The 22,009-nt window shown below is 42.8% G+C and overlaps 1 protein-coding gene and 1 long non-coding RNA gene across 2 annotated transcripts; both read left to right on the forward strand.

The window, feature by feature from the left end:
• The first annotated feature begins 1,141 nt into the window (after positions 1-1,141).
• dek (DEK proto-oncogene) lies at positions 1,142-19,786 on the forward strand. The gene is given in 12 exon segments (XM_047341049.1): positions 1,142-1,189; positions 1,605-1,761; positions 2,091-2,189; positions 2,314-2,423; positions 3,385-3,479; positions 3,752-3,881; positions 3,972-4,307; positions 4,412-4,576; positions 18,282-18,372; positions 18,521-18,663; positions 18,779-18,847; positions 19,025-19,786. Coding segments are annotated over 11 exon segments (1,374 nt in total). The 5' UTR covers positions 1,142-1,189; positions 1,605-1,637; the 3' UTR covers positions 19,037-19,786.
• On the forward strand, positions 11,735-13,173 carry LOC124852294. The gene is made up of 4 exons (XR_007032904.1): positions 11,735-11,756; positions 11,904-12,046; positions 12,162-12,230; positions 12,407-13,173. It is a non-coding gene; the product is annotated as an uncharacterized LOC124852294 (long non-coding RNA).
• Positions 19,787-22,009: the final 2,223 nt, after the last annotated feature.

Raw genomic sequence — 22,009 nt, forward strand, 5'->3', positions numbered from 1 at the left:
TGCCCCCCCGTCTCATTACCCAGAAATGTGTCTCTGGGTAAGGAGCCTGCGGCTGCTCTGTCTGTGGAGCTGGAACCAAACAGGCTGATTGAGACACGAGACACAGAAAGAGCAGACAGGACGACGTCCAGGTGGATATTTAAAATCTGAAAGCTTCATGTCTTCCTCACGTTTTACAGAATGAAATGTCCACATGAACTCCACAAACAATGAATGAATAGATGCTGCAGATAAAATAACTGAAAACGTCTGGAATCACTTTTCCAGTTTTGAAATATGAACACTAATGAGCGGAATGTTTCAGAGACTCTGTCACAGTTAGACAACAGTAACTAACTCCACATCTATAATAAGATAAGATAATCGTCATTGGTCCGTTACAGTTGTTACAGCAGCAGAGACTCAGAATGACGTCAGCAAGAGAACATGAAAATGAAAACAGAATAAAATAGGCTATAAAATACAACTTTCACTACGAATGGAAATATTATTAGTAGAGAAACATATTTAAGGGGTGATTGTTGTTGTTTTATTATTATTATATATGCAATAATTAAATTTATATCAGAGAGGGTTGAATATCTCCTTCCTACGGGTTCCTGCTCACGTGGGAGTGGAAGGGAATGAGAAGGCAGATATTTTGGCAAAACAACGCAGTACAGGCACCATTAAGCAAAACTATCATTAACGAATACAGTCACAAAACATGGCAAGAATACAGAGATTTAAATTACACAGGAACACATTGGTACAGCATTCAAAAACATGTAGGTGCTCGTGCAATCATCCTGTGTCACTGCACTTTACTTATAAAGTTCTATAAAAACCCTCAGTGAAAGGTTTTACTTTGTACATAGTCACATTGAATGATTTGATTCTCTTGTCTTTTCTTGTTGGTTTGATTCTCTTGTCTCTTCATCCTGAGCTGCTGCTGTAACAAGTGTGGATCAATAAAGTTTCATCTGAACTTTACTTTAGTGCCAATCTACCGCTGCACTCTCCTCCTCCTCCAGACGGTGGCGGTAATGCACCGATGAGTTGTTCGCCAGCCGCCATTAATCCCCAGGAGAAGAAGAAGTCCGCGCTAGCGGAGGCGGGTAACAACACGGAGCTAACAACACGGAGCTCCGCGCAGACCACACCGACACCGGGTTCGGTTCTGAAAGTCACCGGAAACGGTCAGCACCGGGTGAGGAGCGCGCACACACACACGCCGCAGCGGCCCGGGGAAGTGTGGGAGTTGTAGTTCTCTCCGCAGTGGGATGGCGGGCTAACAGGAGCTAACCGCTTTGAACCGGGGGCAAGTTTGAGCGCGCGAATCAACTCCGACGTTTATTGTGAAGAAGAAGGAGAGAGAAGGTGGATCTTTGATTTACAAGCATTTAGTTGGCTGCTGCTGTCCAATAAGTATTTCAATATGTAATAGATAATACTTACAACGGCGGCAGATACTTCCTGCAGTTTTCACATATTAATCCAGATTGTTGGTATAAACTTGTATTTACAGTCTACAGAGAAGTTGAACTCTATGAAATCCTCTGTGTGCTTGTTGGTACACATCTGGATACAAGTCTCTGTCAACCCGTTTGTCTTCCTCCCGTCAGGACACGTTGACACTCAGACGGACGGAGGCAGACATGAGTGAAGTGGTGGAGGAAGCCGTGGACAGCTCTGCAGTGTCCGAGGAGCAAGTGGAGGACCAGCAGGAGACGTCGCAGGAAGAGCTTTCCAGTGTGAACATGAGTCGTGTCAAAGCATCCGGTAAAGACACGTTTGACACAACAGCTGATTCTTCTGTGGTGGTGAAACCTGAAACGAATCAGTTCATACAGGAGCTGTCACTGGTCGTCATAGTTTAGTCTGTGGCTCAGTTTGCTTTAGATGTTAAACTTCTTCACCGCTCTAAAAACAGTAGTTGGTGAAAGTACTAAAATGCATTAAAGACGTGGTATCACATCAGTGAAACATAGATTCACATACTCGCTAATGTGCGACTCACCATTTACGGCAGCATCGGATGCATGTTTGATGCTGGTGTTGGTTGTGGAACATCTCTATTGTTTACTTTCTGTTTTTCATCCTCGTTACAGTTGTTGGTGACATCATCGAGGGCAAGCGGCCAAAGAAAACCATCGCGAGGTTCAATTTCCAGGCACCCAAGCAAATGGAGAAGCTCAAGATTGAAGATGGTGAATATTCAACTATGAGAGACATGGCTTCATTCCTGGAGATGAATATTTGTTATTTAAAGATGAGCTATCCGGATATTTACAGATATAATACTGACGTTCTTTTGACTTCACATCTTTTCAGGTAGTGGAGATAAATTGGGAGACATTCCACGCACCAGCTTCCAGCTCACCAAGATGAAGCCAGCTGATCTGAAACCTCTTCACGCCATCCTGTTCGACAGACCGGGAAAGGTACGAACATCCGCAGCCGTCGAGATGAAACCTTTTCACCTTCGGTCACTTTCAGTCCCAGTTTATTTAAAGGGGACATAGCATGCCCATTTTACCACAAGTTGATATGGTTCCTTGGGGTCTTAATGAAATGTCTGTAACATACTTTGGTCAAAATACCACAAGGATCATATAAAACAGCTCCTTTTTACCCTGTATAAAACAGCCCTCCACAGAGCGACCTGTTTTGAGTGCCTGTTCCTTTAAATGCTAATGAGCCAGCTCGCCCCCCCCCCTCTCTCTCCCCATGATTTTAAACGATATAAATTACATATTTTATACGATATAAATTATCAAATATGCATCCCATACTTTGTATTCCCCTTCTGTTGTCCTGGAGTGTTAATTTTCCCAATCACATAATTAAATGTCCCCCTCTGCCCCCACTACAAGCACACAAGCAGACAGACAGAGAAAGAAGAGGGGTGGGGGGGCTATGAAGACCATCATTTACCCCGAACCCGACATTCAACGGGTACAACAACAAGCGGAGAAAGCAGAATCGCGGGCTGACCTTATATATACAGTCTATGGGGCTGACCAGCGGAGAAATGCTCGTCCCGTGTGAACAGCCAGGCGGCTGCGCGCTGGAGAACGGCGCTGCGCTGCCTCGCTGCCTCCGGTGTAAACCCGGCGTAACGAGTGTGGGGGGGACGGGGGATGAGGTGGGGGGTGGGCCAAGACCATGTAGGGAGACTTCCAGTTCCTTGTTACGACACAAAACCCAGGAAGCTCAATCGAGTCACTCAAGCATGACGTTTCTGACTTAGAGGAACTATAACAAAACACGCGAGTGTTTTTTTCCCAGAGTTTTTGGGTTGGTAGACATGCCAGATACCCACATTAACCTGTAGAAGCACTAACAAAGTGGAATTTGCATGATATGTCCCCTTTAAGGATGATCTCTTTGCTCTTTCAACAGATAGCCACAATAAAGAAGAACTTGCGTCTGTTTAACGGATTTGGTTTCGATGGCGACAGTGAACAGTACATCAAAAAACGAGACAAGCTCCGCAAGTAAGTTTCTGTGTAGAAACTTTCATCTGGTTGAATCCGAGGCTCAGTGAGCTTTACCTGATCTACAACTCAGCATTACTTTTCAACTCTGGGAATGAAAGCGGAAACATTCTCCATCCTTCAAACTGTGTTGGTATAAACCGACAATAGACTGTCTTTACAATGACAAATGACTTTCTATGGAAATGAATAACTACATCTATTTAAAGATTTGTTTTAATTGCTGAAGGTGAACAATGAGCTTCATGTTTTCTTCTGTTCTTTTGATGCAGAAATTCAAATTTCAACAACACAAAGCTGAAAGTTGTCTGTGGTGTTTTGGATCTGGAGAAGAAAGGAGCTCACATGGATCTGGTCGACAGGATCATGAGTTTCCTCATTGCACCTAAAAACAGTGGGAAGGTGAACTAAAGGAATCATTGCTTGTTAAAACATGATACAGTGACAATAAATAGTGTTTTTATTTTTTATTTTTTGTTTGTGTCTCGGCAGCGTCTCCCTGTGAGGAAGAAGAGGAAGTCAAAGAAGAAACTGTCGGGCGACAACTCGAAGACACCGACCAAGAAAAAGAGCAAATCCAAACCCATGAGCTCGTCCAGTCCCAAAAAGTCCAAAGCAGGAAGCAAGTCCAAAGCCATCGTCATGGACTCTAGCAGTGACGAGGATGATGAGGAGGAGGATGAGAAGGTGGGGGCGTCGGCTGAGGCTGAGGGATCAGACATGGAGGAGAAACTGTCAGAGAAAGAGGAAGACCAGTCCGACAAGTCGGAGCATTCTGCTGACGAAGAGGAGGAGGGCGACGATGACGTTGAGGATGAGGATTATGATGTGAGATTTTCCGACCCAAGCACAAAACTGGAATGTTTGTGTTCTGATCCTCTGGGAAATGTTTCATTCACTTTCCATTTTAGTAACTAACATTTTTGTGTCAGTCTTCAAAATCAGAGTTGAGCAGAGGGAAGAGCGCATCAAAGAAATCAGCGTCAGTGAAAAGACAAAGGACGCCAGCGAAGAAGACGGGTCCTCCTAAGAAGAGAGCGAAGAAGGACGTTTCAGACGAGTCAGAGTCCGACAGCGTCAGCGAACCTGAGGAGAAGGTAACACCTTGTTTTTATTACCCTGCAAAAAATGGAATATCACAGTTTTACCAGTTTTAAATCAGTATCCACTTTATAAGATGTACATTTATATTCTCAATTTGAGTTCTATGTAATTGGTTGTATTTTTTTTTTTAATTACTTAAATAAAGTCTTAGTAAACATTTTGCAACAATTGTGTAAAATGTTTGGTTAATGGAATTTTTTTTAGGCCCAAACTCCACATTGTTCAAGCTGATAAGTACCACTATTTGATGACATTTTTACTTTACATATTTCTTTTAGTAGAAACTGTTAATTAATACCAGCAGTATTTTAATGAAATTGCTTTAAATGTTCATGTATAAGTAATTTTCTCTGCTACGCCCTGACAGTTTAATAAATAATTTTGTTTTACAGCCCAAAAAGAAGAAGCCTGCTGTGGTCAAACCTGCGGCCAAGACAAAGAAGGCCGACAGCAGCAGCAACCAAAACAACACGAACACAGGTGAGGGATCTGATCTAAACGTGTTGGTTCTTTAAAGCTGATCATCTACCTGGTGATAGAAAAGATGAGTGTGAATCACCTGTCAGTGTAAGTAACAGACCATTTCCACAGTCGGCCTCATCACAGCTTTGTGTTTTCACGTGCAGCAGGCGACAGTTCAGGCGACGACAAGCCGCTCATCAAGATGATCAAGAAAGCCCGACCGACGGACAGCTGAAGGACACGGTCCAGAGTTTGCTGAAGGAGGCGAATCTGGAGGAGATGACCATGAAACAGATCTGTCAGAGGGTGAGAGGCCGCCTCCGCTCACAGGCCTGAGAAAGGAGCAGAGCTATCTTTACATCCTGCACATTTCAAATTCATTTTAAATGAATAAGTCATCAAATAATTACAACACTTTCAGGTGTTTGACAGCTTCCCAGACCACGACCTGAGCAGCAAAAAGGACTACATCAAACAGACAGTCAAATCTGTGAGTATCTGAACACACACGCATATATATATAATTAATTAATCCACTCTTCTCAACTTAAACTTATTTATAACATATGTTTTTATGTTCAAGAATTTTAAGGCAGTAATAAAAGCCCCAGTGAAGTGTATAGAAGTTGGTTTGATGTTGGTGTTGTGACCGTTCTCTCACAGCTCATCACATGAAGATCAGGAAGTCGTGAAACTTCACAAGAGAAGAAGAGTTCAGCACAAAGGACTGAAAAGTTTGTTTCATTAGTTCTGTTTGTTTTCATAAAAACAGTTTTCTACATGATTGTTTTTATTATTATGAATGTTTCACGTTACCTCCACATCGTTCATCTTTTTAATGCTCTCTGCTCGAGTCCAAAGCAAAGTAGGAAAAAATTTTAATCAATAAAAAAGGACAATTTTTAAAACAAGTGGAAAAACCAACATTTCTTCAACTTTACAAACTGTTGTGTAGTTTTCTTCAGTGAAGTCGACTTCATACAAGAGTTTGTATCAGAAAATCTGAATTAAACAACTGCTCTGTTAGAAAATGTTTGATTCATTAATTCTATAATTTGACTTGATGCATTTGGCTTCAAATATAAGCAGTTTTGCAGGTTACAATATTGGACATTGTAAGAATTCATGTGTTTTTGTGTTTGTTTTTATTTAAAACACATTTTACAAACCTGATCTTTGCTTTTGACTCATTTTTATTTTGGATAAAAATGTGTGTGTTTCTTATTAGATTAAGTTATTTTTGATTTAAACATTTGTAATTAATTGTCTTGAAGCTGAAAACAGTCAAACCTTTTTTATTGTGGATTTTGGATTTGTTCGTTCCCTTTGGTGATTTTCTGTCAAACATCATTTACACTTTTCACATTCATAGATTAACAGTCGTTTACTTCCTGATTAAAATTCTACCTTTTTTAACAAAACTGTCTTGATGTGGTTTGAGTCACTTCTTGGTTGTTGAACTTTTAGCTTGACACGTTTCACTTTTCAAAAGAATTTCAAGGTTTTGTTGTGAACCTGAACATCAGTGAACATCAGTGAGGAAACGCTATGAGGCCGATTTCCCAGCAGTGGTTTTGTGTTGTGGGAACTAAATCTATTTACACTGACATTATGGGACCGAAATCCAGTCTTCATGTCAATCATTAAATCTACTTGTGTTCTAGGTTTAAGTTCAGTTTAGGGTTAGACAAGCAACATTGACAGACGGTAGGGGCAGCATCACTGAGAATTACTCAGGTGTAGCGAAGAAGAAGGTGAATCCCTGCCTGTCTCTGATTGGTTTACCCTCGTGTTTTGACTCTGACTATCCAATCACCGCCCTGCTTACCTAACTCTAACCAATCAGAGATAGAGTAGGGGGCGGGTCTTCTCGCAACTCGGGCGGAGAAGACCCGGAGAAACGAACCGTGACGTTGTTGAGACTCGACACGGAACAAGAGACTCCTCCGTCGGCTGCTCTCTGCTGACTGTCCCCGGAACAGGAGGTTCCTCCGCCGGCTGCTCTCTGCTGACTGTCCCCGGAACTGGAGGCTCCTCCGTCGGCTGCTCTCTGCTGACTGTCCCCGGAACAGGAGGCTCCTCCGCCGGCTGCTCTCTGCTGACTTTCCCGAACTGGAGGCTCCTCCGCCGGCTGCTCTCTGCTGACTTTCCCCGGAACTGGAGGCTCCTCCGTCGGCTGCTCTCTGCTGACTGTCCCCGGAACAGGAGGCTCCTCCGCCGGCTGCTCTCTGCTGACTTTCCCGGAACTGGAGGCTCCTCCGCCGGCTGCTGTCTGCTGACTGTCCCCGGAACAGGAGGCTCCTCCGCCGGCTGCTCTCTGCTGACTGTCCCCGGAACAGGAGGCTCCTCCGCCGGCTGCTCTTTGCTGACTGTCCCCGGAACAGGAGACTCCTCCGTCGGCTGCTCTTTGCTGACTGTCCCCGGAACTGGAGGCTCCTCCGCCGGCTCCACATTTTCTTGATTAAAATCCAAACATGTCCCTGTGTTTTTATTCATTGCTGACGGAGATGGTTTGAATAAAGTTTGATCAGTCTTTGTCAACAGGAGATAAAACTCGTGTCATCAGTCGGGTCTGGAGGAGGCAGCAGCTCCTGGAGCATCACTTCTCTGCTCTGTGATTCGCTGTGCCGGTTTAAAATGTTGTGGAGGAAAATATGGGGAGATTAATGTCACGAAGACCTTCACACTGTTTGAGGGTTGTTGTTGCAGACCGTATAAAGATGGACGACACTCGTCCCATGTACATGAAGGAAGCCAAAATATCTCTGATTGTGGAGCCGTGGGTCGAGGTCCCAAACCTTACCAACCATGTCATACATCATGATTGACAGATGAGACTGTTTTTATATCATCAAATAACAAATTCAAAACCAAACTGATAAACTGAACAAACATCAGAGAGATAAGAACGACCTGAAATGACAGAAACATCTTTACAAACATTTATTTAACGTCTACTTAGATGTTTTAGTTTGGTCCATGTCCCATCTGCTAACATGGAGGTGAAAGAGTTCATGACAGATATTGCAGCCAGCCACCAGGGGGCAATGCAGACAGGACGACGTCCAGGTGGATATTTAAAATCTGAAAGCTTCATGTCTTCCTCACGTTTTACAGAATGAAATGTCCACATGAACTCCACAAACAATGAATGAATAGATGCTGTAGATAAAATAACTGAAAACTTCTGGAATCACTTTTCCAGTTTTGAAATATGAACACTCACGAGCGGAATGTTTCAGAGACTCTGTCACAGTTAGACAACAGTAACTAACTCCACATCTATAATAAGATAAGATAATCGTCATTGGTCCGTTACAGTTGTTACAGCAGCAGAGACTCAGAATGACGTCAGCAAGAGAACATGAAAATGAAAACAAAATAAAATAGGCTATAAAATACAACTTTCACTACGAATGGAAATATTATTAGTAGAGAAACATATTTAATGGGTGATTGTTGTTTTATTATTATATATGCAATAATTAAATTTATATCAGAGAGGGTTGAATATCTCCTTCCTACGGGTTCCTGCTCACGTGGGAGTGGAAGGGAATGAGAAGGCAGATATTTTGGCAAAACAACGACGTACAGGCACCATTAAGCAAAACTATCATTAACGAATACAGTCACAAAACATGGCAAGAATACAGAGATTTAAATTACACAGGAACACATTGGTACAGCATTCAAAAACATGTAGGTGCTCGGGCAATCATCCTGTGTCACTGCACTTTACTTATAAAGTTCTATAAAACCATCAGTGAAAGGTTTTACTTTGTACATAGTCACATTGAATGATTTGATTCTCTTGTCTTTTCTTGTTGGTTTGATTCTCTTGTCTCTTCATCCTGAGCTGCTGCTGTAACAAGTGTGGATCAATAAAGTTTCATCTGAACTTTACTTTAGTGCCAATCTACCGCTGCACTCTCCTCCTCCTCCAGACGGTGGCGGTAATGCGCCGATGAGTTGTTCGCCAGCCGCCATTAATCCCCAGGAGAAGAAGAAGTCCGCGCTAGCAGGAGGCGGGTAACAACACGGAGCTAACAACACGGAGCTCCGCGCAGACACACACCGACACCGGGTTCGGTTCTGAAAGTCACCGGAAACGGTCAGCACCGGGTGAGGAGCGCGCACACACACACGCCGCAGCGGCCCGGGAAGTGTGGGAGTTGTAGTTCTCTCCGCAGTGGGATGGCGGGCTAACAGGAGCTAACCGCTTTGAACCGGGGGCAAGTTTGAGCGCGCGAATCAACTCCGACGTTTATTGTGAAGAAGAAGGAGAGAGAAGGTGGATCTTTGATTTACAAGCATTTAGTTGGCTGCTGCTGTCCAATAAGTATTTCAATATGTAATAGATAATACTTACAACGGCGGCAGATACTTCCTGCAGTTTTCACATATTAATCCAGATTGTTGGTATAAACTTGTATTTACAGTCTACAGAGAAGTTGAACTCTATGAAATCCTCTGTGTGCTTGTTGGTACACATCTGGATACAAGTCTCTGTCAACCCGTTTGTCTTCCTCCCGTCAGGACACGTTGACACTCAGACGGACGGAGGCAGACATGAGTGAAGTGGTGGAGGAAGCCGTGGACAGCTCTGCAGTGTCCGAGGAGCAAGTGGAGGACCAGCAGGAGACGTCGCAGGAAGAGCTTTCCAGTGTGAACATGAGTCGTGTCAAAGCATCCGGTAAAGACACGTTTGACACAACAGCTGATTCTTCTGTGGTGGTGAAACCTGAAACGAATCAGTTCATACAGGAGCTGTCACTGGTCGTCATAGTTTAGTCTGTGGCTCAGTTTGCTTTAGATGTTAAACTTCTTCACCGCTCTAAAAACAGTAGTTGGTGAAAGTACTAAAATGCATTAAAGGCGTGGTATCACATCAGTGAAACATAGATTCACATACTCGCTAATGCGCGATCTGCCATTTACGGCAGCATCGGATGCATGTTTGATGCTGGTGTTGGTTGTGGAACATCTCTATTGTTTACTTTCTGTTTTCATCCTCGTTACAGTTGTTGGTGACATCATCGAGGGCAGCGCCAAAGAAAACCTTGAGAGGTTCAATTTCCAGGCACCCAAGCAAATGGAGAAGCTCAAGATTGAAGATGGTGAATATTCAACTATGAGAGACATGGCTTCATTCCTGGAGATGAATATTTGTTATTTAAAGAGGAGCTATCCGGATATTTACAGATATAATACTGACGTTCTTTTGACTTCACATCTTTTCAGGTAGTGGAGATAAATTGGGAGACATTCCACGCACCAGCTTCCAGCTCACCAAGATGAAGCCAGCTGATCTGAAACCTCTTCACGCCATCCTGTTCGACAGACTGGGAAAGGTACGAACATCCGCAGCCGTCGAGATGAAACCTTTTCACCTTCGGTCACTTTCAGTCCCAGTTTATTTAAGGATGATCTCTTTGCTCTTTCAACAGATAGCCACAATAAAGAAGAACTTGCGTCTGTTTAACGGATTTGGTTTCGATGGCGACAGTGAACAGTACATCAAAAAACGAGACAAGCTCCGCAAGTAAGTTTCTGTGTAGAAACTTTCATCTGGTTGAATCCGAGGCTCAGTGAGCTTTACCTGATCTACAACTCAGCATTACTTTTCAACTCTGGGAATGAAAGCGGAAACATTCTCCATCCTTCAAACTGTGTTGATATAAACCGACAATAGACTGTCTTTACAATGACAAATGACTTTCTATGGAAATGAATAACTACATCTATTTAAAGATTTGTTTTAATTGCTGAAGGTGAACAATGAGCTTCATGTTTTCTTCTGTTCTTTTGATGCAGAAATTCAAATTTCAACAACAAAAAGCTGAAAGTTGTCTGTGGTGTTTTGGATCTGAAGAAGAACGGAGCTTACATGGATCTGGTCGACAGGATCATGACTTTCCTCATTGCACCTAAAAACAGTGGGAAGGTGAACTAAAGGAATCATTGCTTGTTAAAACATGATACAGTGACAATAAATAGTGTTTTTATTTTCTTATGATGAAATACATTTAATTTCAATGTTGAAGTTTTAAGTAAAGTTTATCTTGTAGTTTCAAACCTTAAAGTTTAGATTCTGAATCTTCTGTTTGTGTCTCGGCAGCGTCGCCCTGCGAAGAAGAAGAGGACGTCAAAGAGGAAACTGTCGGGCGACAACTCGAAGACACCGACCAAGAAAAAGAGCAAATCCAAACCCATGAGCTCGTCCAGTCCCAAAAAGTCCAAAGCAGGACGCAAGTCCAAAGCCAGCGGCATTTACTCTAGCAGTGACGAGGATGACGACGAGGAGGATGATGATTATGATGTGAGATTTTCCGACCCAAGCACAAAACTGGAATGTTTGTGTTCTGATCCTCTGGGAAATATTTCATTCACTTTCCAACAATTGTGTAAAATTTTTGGTGCATGGAATTTTTTTAGGCCCAAACTCCACATTGTTCAAGCTGATAAGTACCACTATTTGATGACATTTTTAGTTTACATATTTCTTTTAGTAGAAACTGTTAATTAATACCAGCAGTATTTTAATAAAATTGCTTTAAATGTTCATGTATAAGTAATTTTCTCTGCTACGCCTGACAGTTTAATAAATAATTTTGTTTTACAGCCCAAAAGAAGAAGCCTGCTGTGGTCAAACCTGCGGCCAAGACAAAGAAGGCCGACAGCAGCAGCAACACAAAAACAACACGAACACAGGTGAGGGATCTGATCTAAACGTGTTGGTTCTTTAAAGCTGATCATCTACCTGGTGATAGAAAAAGATGAGTGTGAATCACCTGTCAGTGTAAGTAACAGACCATTTCCACAGTCGGCCTCATCACAGCTTTGTGTTTTCACGTGCAGCAGGCGACAGTTCAGGCGACGACGAGCCGCTCATCAAGATGATCAAGAAAGCCCCGACCGACGGACAGCTGAAGGACACGGTCCAGAGTTTGCTGAAGGAGGCGAATCTGGAGGAGATGACCATGAAACAGATCTGTCAGAGGGTGAGAGGCCGCCTCCGCTCACAGGCCTGAGAAAGGAGCAGAGCTATCTTTACATCCTGCACATTTCAAATTCATTTTAAATGAATAAGTCATCAAATAATTACAACACTTTCAGGTGTTTGACAGCTTCCCAGACCACGACCTGAGCAGCAAAAAGGACTACATCAAACAGACAGTCAAATCTGTGAGTATCTGAACACACACGCATATATATATAATTAATTAATCCACTCTTCTCAACTTAAACTTATTTATAACATATATTTTTTATGTTCAAGAATTTTAAGGCAGTCGTAAAAAAGCCCCAGTGAAGTGTATAGAAGTTGGTTTGATGTTGGTGTTGTGACCGTTCTCTCACAGCTCATCACATGAAGATCAGGAAGTCGTGAAACTTCACAAGAGAAGAAGAGTTCAGCACAAAGGACTGAAAAGTTTGTTTCATTAGTTCTGTTTGTTTTCATAAAAAATTGTTTTATACATGATTGTTTTTTATTATTATGAATGTTTCACGTTAACTCCACATCGTTCATCTTTTTTAATGCTCTCTGCTCGAGTCCAAAGCAAAGTAGGAAAAAAAATTTTAATCAATAAAAAAAGGACAATTTTTCAAAACAAGTGGAAAAACCAACATTTCTTCAACTTTACAAACTGTTGTGTAGTTTTCTTCAGTGAAGTCGACTTCATACAAGAGTTTGTATCAGAAAATCTGAATTAAACAACTGCTCTGTTAGAAAATGTTTGATTCATTAATTCTATAATTTGACTTGATGCATTTGGCTTCAAATATAAGCAGTTTTGCAGGTTACAATATTGGACATTGTAAGAATTCATGTGTTTTTGTGTTTGTTTTTATTTAAAACACATTTTTACAAACCTGATCTTTGCTTTTGACTCATTTTTATTTTTGGATAAAAATGTGTGTGTTTCTTATTAGATTAAGTTATTTTTGATTTAAACATTTGTAATTAATTGTCTTGAAGCTGAAAACAGTCAAACCTTTTTTATTGTGGATTTTGGATTTGTTCGTTCCCTTTGGTGATTTTCTGTCAAACATCATTTACACTTTTCACATTCATAGATTAACAGTCGTTTACTTCCTGATTAAAATTCTACCTTTTTTAACAAAACTGTCTTGATGTGGTTTGAGTCACTTCTTGGTTGTTGAACTTTAACTTTGACACGTTTCACTTTTCAAAAAGAATTCAAGGTTTTGTTGTGAACCTGAACATCAGTGAACATCAGTGAGGAAACGCTATGAGGCCGATTTCCCAGCAGTGGTTTTGTGTTGTGGGAACTAAATCTATTTACACTGACATTATGGGACCGAAATCCAGTCTTCATGTCAATCATTAAATCTACTTGTGTTCTAGGTTTAAGTTCAGTTTAGGGTTAGACAAGCAACATTGACAGACGGTAGGGGGCAGCATCACTGAGAATTACTCAGGTGTAGCGAAGAAGAAGGTGAATCCCTGCCTGTCTCTGATTGGTTTACCCTCGTGTTTTGACTTTGACTATCCAATCACCGCCCTGCTTACCTAACTGTAACCAATCAGAGATAGAGTGGGGGGCGGGTCTTCTCGCAGCTCTGGCGGAGAAGACCCGGAGAAACGAACCGTGACGTTGTTGAGACTCGACACGGAACAGGACGCTCCTCCGTCGGCTGCTCTCTGCTGACTGTCCCCGGAACTGGAGGCTCCTCCGCCGGCTGCTCTCTGCTGACTGTCCCCGGAACTGGAGGCTCCTCCGCCGGCTGCTCTCTGCTGACTGTCCCCGGAACAGGAGGCTCCTCCGCCGGCTGCTCTCTGCTGACTGTTCCCGGAACTGGAGGCTCCTCCGCCGGCTGCTCTCTGCTGACTGTCCCCGGAACTGGAGGCTCCTCCGCCGGCTGCTCTCTGCTGACTGTCCCCGGAACAGGAGACTCCTCCGCCGGCTGCTCTCTGCTGACTGTCCCCGGAACAGGAGGCTCCTCCGCCGGCTGCTCTCTGCTGACTGTCCCCGGAACAGGAGGCTCCTCCGTCGGCTGCTCTCTGCTGACTGTCCCCGGAACTGGAGGCTCCTCCGCCGGCTCCACATTTTCTTGATTAAAATCCAAACATGTCCCTGTGTTTTTATTCATTGCTGACGGAGATGGTTTGAATAAAGTTTGATCAGTCTTTGTCAACAGGAGATAAAACTCGTGTCATCAGTCGGGTCTGGAGGAGGCAGCAGCTCCTGGAGCATCACTTCTCTGCTCTGTGATTCGCTGTGCCGGTTTAAAATGTTGTGGAGGAAAATATGGAGGGAGATTAATGTCACGAAGACCTTCACACTGTTTGAGGGTTGTTGTTGCAGACCGTATAAAGATGGACGACACTCGTCCCATGTACATGAAGGAAGCCAAAATATCTCTGATTGTGGAGCCGTGGGTCGAGGTCCCAAACCTGACCAACCATGTCATACGTCATGATTGACAGATGAGACTGTTTTTATATCATCAAATAACAAATTCAAACCAAACTGATAAACTGAACAAACATCAGTGAGATAAGAACGACCTGAAATGACAGAAACATCTTTACAAACATTTATTTAACGTCTACTTAGATGTTTTAGTTTGGTCCATGTCCCATCTGCTAACATGGAGGTGAAAGAGTTCATGACAGATATTGCAGCCAGCCACCAGGGGGCAATGCAGACAGGACGACGTCCAGGTGGATATTTAAAATCTGAAAGCTTCATGTCTTCCTCACGTTTTACAGAATGAAATGTCCACATGAACTCCACAAACAATGAATGAATAGATGCTGCAGATAAAATAACTGAAAACTTCTGGAATCACTTTTCCAGTTTTGAAATATGAACACTCACGAGCGGAATGTTTCAGAGACTCTGTCACAGTTAGACAACAGTAACTAACTCCACATCTATAATAAAATAAGATAATCGTCATTGGTCCGTTACAGTTGTTACAGCAGCAGAGACTCAGAATGACGTCAGCAAGAGAACATGAAAATGAAAACAAAATAAAATAGGCTATAAAATACAACTTTCACTACGAATGGAAATATTATTAGTAGAGAACACATATTTAATGGGTGATTGTTGTTTTATTATTATATATGCAATAATTAAATTTATATCAGAGAGGGTTGAATATCTCCTTCCTACGGGTTCCTGCTCACGTGGGAGTGGAAGGGAATGAGAAGGCAGATATTTTGGCAAAACAACGACGTACAGGCACCATTAAGCAAAACTATCATTAACGAATACAGTCACAAAACATGGCAAGAATACAGAGATTTAAATTACACAGGAACACATTGGTACAGCATTCAAAAACATGTAGGTGCTCGTGCAATCATCCTGTGTCACTGCACTTTACTTATAAAGTTCTATAAAAACCATCAGTGAAAGGTTTTACTTTGTACATAGTCACATTGAATGATTTGATTCTCTTGTCTTTTCTTGTTGGTTTGATTCTCTTGTCTCTTCATCCTGAGCTGCTGCTGTAACAAGTGTGGATCAATAAAGTTTCATCTGAACTTTACTTTAGTGCCAATCTACCGCTGCACTCTCCTCCTCCTCCAGACGGTGGCGGTAATGCGCCGATGAGTTGTTCGCCAGCCGCCATTAATCCCCAGGAGAAGAAGAAGTCCGCGCTAGCGAGGCGGGTAACAACACGGAGCTAACAACACGGAGCTCCGCGAGAACCACACCGACACCGGGTTCGGTTCTGAAAGTCACCGGAAACGGTCAGCACCGGGTGAGGAGCGCGCACACACACGCCGCAGCGGCCCGGGGAGTGTGGGAGTTGTAGTTCTCTCCGCAGTGGGATGGCGGGCTAACAGGAGCTAACCGCTTTGAACCGGGGGCAAGTTTGAGCGCGCGAATCAACTCCGACGTTTATTGTGAAGAAGAGGAGAGAAGGTGGATCTTTGATTTACAAGCATTTAGTTGGCTGCTGCTGTCAATAAGTATTTCAATATGTAATAGATAATACTTACAACGGCGGCAGATACTTCCTGCAGTTTTCACATATTAATCCAGATTGTTGGTATAAACTTGTATTTACAGTCTACAGAGAAGTTGAACTCTATGAAATCCTCTGTGTGCTTGTTGGTACACATCTGGATACAAGTCTCTGTCAACCCGTTTGTCTTCCTCCCGTCAGGACACGTTGACACTCAGACGGACGGAGGCAGACATGAGTGAAGTGGTGGAGGAAGCCGTGGACAGCTCTGCAGTGTCCGAGGAGCAAGTGGAGGACCAGCAGGAGACGTCGCAGGAAGAGCTTTCCAGTGTGAACATGAGTCGTGTCAAAGCATCCGGTAAAGACACGTTTGACACAACAGCTGATTCTTCTGTGGTGGTGAAACCTGAAACGAATCAGTTCATACAGGAGCTGTCACTGGTCGTCATAGTTTAGTCTGTGGCTCAGTTTGCTTTAGATGTTAAACTTCTTCACCGCTCTAAAAACAGTAGTTGGTGAAAGTACTAAAATGCATTAAAGACGTGGTATCACATCAGTGAAACATAGATTCACATACTCGCTAATGCGCGACTCACCATTTACGGCAGCATCGGATGCATGTTTGATGCTGGTGTTGGTTGTGGAACATCTCTATTGTTTACTTTCTGTTTTTCATCCTCGTTACAGTTGTTGGTGACATCATCGAGGGCAAGCGGCCAAAGAAAACCTTCGAGAGGTTCAATTTCCAGGCACCCAAGCAAATGGAGAAGCTCAAGATTGAAGATGGTGAATATTCAACTATGAGAGACATGGCTTCATTCCTGGAGATGAATATTTGTTATTTAAAGAGGAGCTATCCGGATATTTACAGATATAATACTGACGTTCTTTTGACTTCACATCTTTTCAGGTAGTGGAGATAAATTGGGAGACATTCCACGCACCAGCTTCCAGCTCACCAAGATGAAGCCAGCTGATCTGAAACCTCTTCACGCCATCCTGTTCGACAGACTGGGAAAGGTACGAACATCCGCAGCCGTCGAGATGAAACCTTTTCACCTTCGGTCACTTTCAGTCCCAGTTTATTTAAGGATGATCTCTTTGCTCTTTCAACAGATAGCCACAATAAAGAAGAACTTGCGTCTGTTTAACGGATTTGGTTTCGATGGCGACAGTGAACAGTACATCAAAAAACGAGACAAGCTCTCCAAGTAAGTTTCTGTGTAGAAACTTTCATCTGGTTGAATCCGAGGCTCAGTGAGCTTTACCTGATCTACAACTCAGCATTACTTTTCAACTTTGGGAATGAAAGCGGAAACATTCTCCATCCTTCAAACTGTGTTGATATAAACCGACAATAGACTGTCTTTACAATGACAAATGACTTTCTATGGAAATGAATAACTACATCTATTTAAAGATTTGTTTTAATTGCTGAAGGTGAACAATGAGCTTCATGTTTTCTTCTGTTCTTTTGATGCAGAAATTCAAATTTCAACAACAAAAAGCTGAAAGTTGTCTGTGGTGTTTTGGATCTGAAGAAGAACGGAGCTTACATGGATCTGGTCGACAGGATCATGACTTTCCTCATTGCACCTAAAAACAGTGGGAAGGTGAACTAAAGGAATCATTGCTTGTTAAAACATGATACAGTGACAATAAATAGTGTTTTTATTTTCTTATGATGAAATACATTTAATTTCAATGTTGAAGTTTTAAGTAAAGTTTATCTTGTAGTTTCAAACCTTAAAGTTTAGATTCTGAAGCTTCTGTTTGTGTCTCGGCAGCGTCGCCCTGCGAAGAAGAGGGCGTCAAAGAGGAAACTGTCGGGCGACAACTCGAGCACACCGACCAAGAAAAGAGCAAATCCAAAACCATGAGCTCGTCAGTCCCAAAAGTCCAAAGCAGGACGCAAGTCAAAAGCCAGCGGCATTTACTCTAGCAGTGGCGAGGATGACGACGAGGAGGATGATGATTATGATGTGAGATTTTCCGACCCAAGCACAAAACTGGAATGTTTGTGTTCTGATCCTCTGGGAAATATTTCATTCACTTTCCAACAATTGTGTAAAATTTTTGGTGCATGGAATTTTTTTAGGCCCAAACTCCACATTGTTCAAGCTGATAAGTACCACTATTTGATGACATTTTTACTTTACATATTTCTTTTAGTAGAAACTGTTAATTAATACCAGCAGTATTTTAATAAAATTGCTTTAAATGTTCATGTATAAGTAATTTTCTCTGCTACGCCCTGACAGTTTAATAAATAATTTTGTTTTACAGCCCAAAAAGAAGAAGCCTGCTGTGGTCAAACCTGCGGCCAAGACAAAGAAGGCCGACAGCAGCAGCAACCGCAAAAACAACACGAACACAGGTGAGAGGGATCTGATCTAAACGTGTTGGTTCTTTAAAGCTGATCATCTACCTGGTGATAGAAAAGATGAGTGTGAATCACCTGTCAGTGTAAGTAACAGACCATTTCCACAGTCGGCCTCATCACAGCTTTGTGTTTTCACGTGCAGCAGGCGACAGTTCAGGCGGCGGCGAGCCGCTCATCAAGATGATCAAGAAAGCCCGACCGACGGACAGCTGAAGGACCACGGTCCAGAGTTTGCTGAAGGAGGCGAATCTGGAGGAGATGACCATGAAACAGATCTGTCAGAGGGTGAGAGGCCGCCTCCGCTCACAGGCCTGAGAAAGGAGCAGAGCTATCTTTACATCCTGCACATTTCAAATTCATTTTAAATGAATAAGTCATCAAATAATTACAACACTTTCAGGTGTTTGACAGCTTCCCAGACCACGACCTGAGCAGCAAAAAGGACTACATCAAACAGACAGTCAAATCTGTGAGTATCTGAACACACACGCATTATATATATAATTAATTAATCCACTCTTCTCAACTTAAACTTATTTATAACATATATTTTTTATGTTCAAGAATTTTAAGGCAGTTGTAAAAAAGCCCCAGTGAAGTGTATAGAAGTTGGTTTGATGTTGGTGTTGTGACCGTTCTCTCACAGCTCATCACATGAAGATCAGGAAGTCGTGAAACTTCACAAGAGAAGAAGAGTTCAGCACAAAGGACTGAAAAGTTTGTTTCATTAGTTCTGTTTGTTTTCATAAAAACAGTTTTCTACATGATTGTTTTTATTATTATGAATGTTTCACGTTACCTCCACATCGTTCATCTTTTTTAATGCTCTCTGCTCGAGTCCAAAGCAAAGTAGGAAAAAATTTTAACCAATAAAAAAAGGACAATTTTTAAAAACAAGTGGAAAAACCAACATTTCTTCAACTTTACAAACTGTTGTGTAGTTTTCTTCAGTGAAGTCGACTTCATACAAGAGTTTGTATCAGAAAATCTGAATTAAACAACTGCTCTGTTAGAAAATGTTTGATTCATTAATTCTATAATTTGACTTGATGCATTTGGCTTCAAATATAAGCAGTTTTGCAGGTTACAATATTGGACATTGTAAGAATTCATGTGTTTTTGTGTTTGTTTTATTTAAAACACATTTTTACAAACCTGATCTTTGCTTTTGACTCATTTTTATTTTTGGATAAAAATGTGTGTGTTTCTTATTAGATTAAGTTATTTTTGATTTAAACATTTGTAATTAATTGTCTTGAAGCTGAAAACAGTCAAACCTTTTTTATTGTGGATTTTGGATTTGTTCGTTCCCTTTGGTGATTTTCTGTCAAACATCATTTACACTTTTCACATTCATAGATTAACAGTCGTTTACTTCCTGAATAAAATTCTACCTTTTTTAACAAAACTGTCTTGATGTGGTTTGAGTCACTTCTTGGTTGTTGAACTTTAACTTTGACACGTTTCACTTTTCAAAAGAATTCAAGGTTTTGTTGTGAACCTGAACATCAGTGAACATCAGTGAGGAAGCGCTATGAGGCCGATTTCCAGCAGTGGTTTTGTGTTGTGGGAACTAAATCTATTTACACTGACATTATGGGACCGAAATCCAGTCTTCATGTCAATCATTAAATCTACTTGTGTTCTAGGTTTAAATTCAGTTTAGGGTTAGACAAGCAACATTGACAGACGGTAGGGGCAGCATCACTGAGAATTACTCAGGTGTAGCGTAGAAGAAGGTGAATCCCTGCCTGTCTCTGATTGGTTTACCCTCGTGTTTTGACTCTGACTATCCAATCACCGCCCTGCTTACCTAACTCTAACCAATCAGAGATAGAGTAGGGGCGGGTCTTCTCGCAGCTCTGGCGGAGAGGCCGGAGAAACGAACCGTGACGTTGTTGAGACTCGACAAACGGGAGACTCCGCCTGTCTTACTGACTGTCCCCGGAACAGGCTCCTCCGCCGGCTGCTCTCTGCTGACTGTCCCCGGAACAGGAGACTCCTCCGCCGGCTGCTCTCTGCTGACTTTCCGGACAGGAGGCTCCTCCGCCGGCTGCTCTCTGCTGACTGTCCCCGGAACAGGAGGCTCCTCCGCCGGCTGCTCTCTGCTGACTTTCCCGGAACAGGAGACTCCTCCGCCGGCTGCTCTCTGCTGACTGTCCCCGAACTGGAGGCTCCTCCGTCAGCTGCTCTGCTGACTGTCCCCGGAACTGGAGGCTCCTCCGTGGCTGCTCTCCGCTGACTGTCCCCGGAACTGGAGGCTCCTCCGTCGGCTGCTCTCTGCTGACTGTCCCGGAACTGGAGGCTCCTCCGTCGGCTGCTCTCCGCTGACTGTCCCCGGAACTGGAGGCTCCTCCGCCGGCTGCTCTCTGCTGACTTTCCCGGAACAGGAGACTCCTCCGCCGGCTGCTCTCTGCTGACTTTCCCGGAACAGGAGGCTCCTCCGCCGGCTGCTCTCTGCTGACTGTCCCGGAACAGGAGACTCCTCCGCCGGCTGCTCTCTGCTGACTGTCCCCGGAACAGGAGGCTCCTCCTCCCGGCTGCTCTCTGCTGACTGTGCCCGGAACTGGAGGCTCCTCCGCCGGCTGCTCTCTACTGACTGTCCCAGAACTGATGTCCCTGTGTTTTTATTCATTGCTGACGGAGATGGTTTGAATAAAGTTTGATCAGTCTTTGTCAACAGGAGATAAAACTCGTGTCATCAGTCGGGTCTGGAGGAGGCAGCAGCTCCTGGAGCATCACTTCTCTGCTCTGTGATTCGCTGTGCCGGTTTAAAATGTTGTGGAGGAAAATATAGGGAGATTAATGTCACGAAGCCCGTCACACTGTTTGAGGTTGTTGTTGCAGACCGTATAAAGATGGGCGACACTCGTCCCATGTACATGAAGGAAGCCAAAATATCTCTGATTGTGGGGCCGTGGGTCGGAGTCCCAAACCTTACCAACCATGTCATACGTCATGATTGACAGATGAGACTGTTTTTATATCATCAAATAACAAATTCAAACCAAACTGATCAACTGAACAAACATCAGTGAGATAAGAACGACCTGAAATGACAGAAACATCTTTACAAACATTTATTTAACGTCTACTTAGATGTTTTAGTTTGGTCCATGTCCCATCTGCTAACATGGAGGTGAAAGAGTTCATGACAGATATTGCAGCCAGCCACCAGGGGGCAATGCAGACAGGACGACGTCCAGGTGGATATTTAAAATCTGAAAGCTTCATGTCTTCCTCACGTTTTACAGAATGAAATGTCCACATGAACTCCACAAACAATGAATGAATAGATGCTGCAGATAAAATAACTGAAAACTTCTGGAATCACTTTTCCAGTTTTGAAATATGAACACTCACGAGCGGAATGTTTCAGAGACTCTGTCACAGTTAGACAACAGTAACTAACTCCACATCTATAATAAAATAAGATAATCGTCATTGGTCCGTTACAGTTGTTACAGCAGCAGAGACTCAGAATGACGTCAGCAAGAGAACATGAAAATGAAAACAAAATAAAATAGGCTATAAAATACAACTTTCACTACGAATGGAAATATTATTAGTAGAGAAACATATTTAATGGGTGATTGTTGTTGTTTTATTATTATATATGCAATAATTAAAT

Source organism: Hippoglossus stenolepis, chromosome 8, assembly GCF_022539355.2.
Source record: "Hippoglossus stenolepis isolate QCI-W04-F060 chromosome 8, HSTE1.2, whole genome shotgun sequence".
Lineage (NCBI taxonomy): Eukaryota > Metazoa > Chordata > Actinopteri > Pleuronectiformes > Pleuronectidae > Hippoglossus > Hippoglossus stenolepis.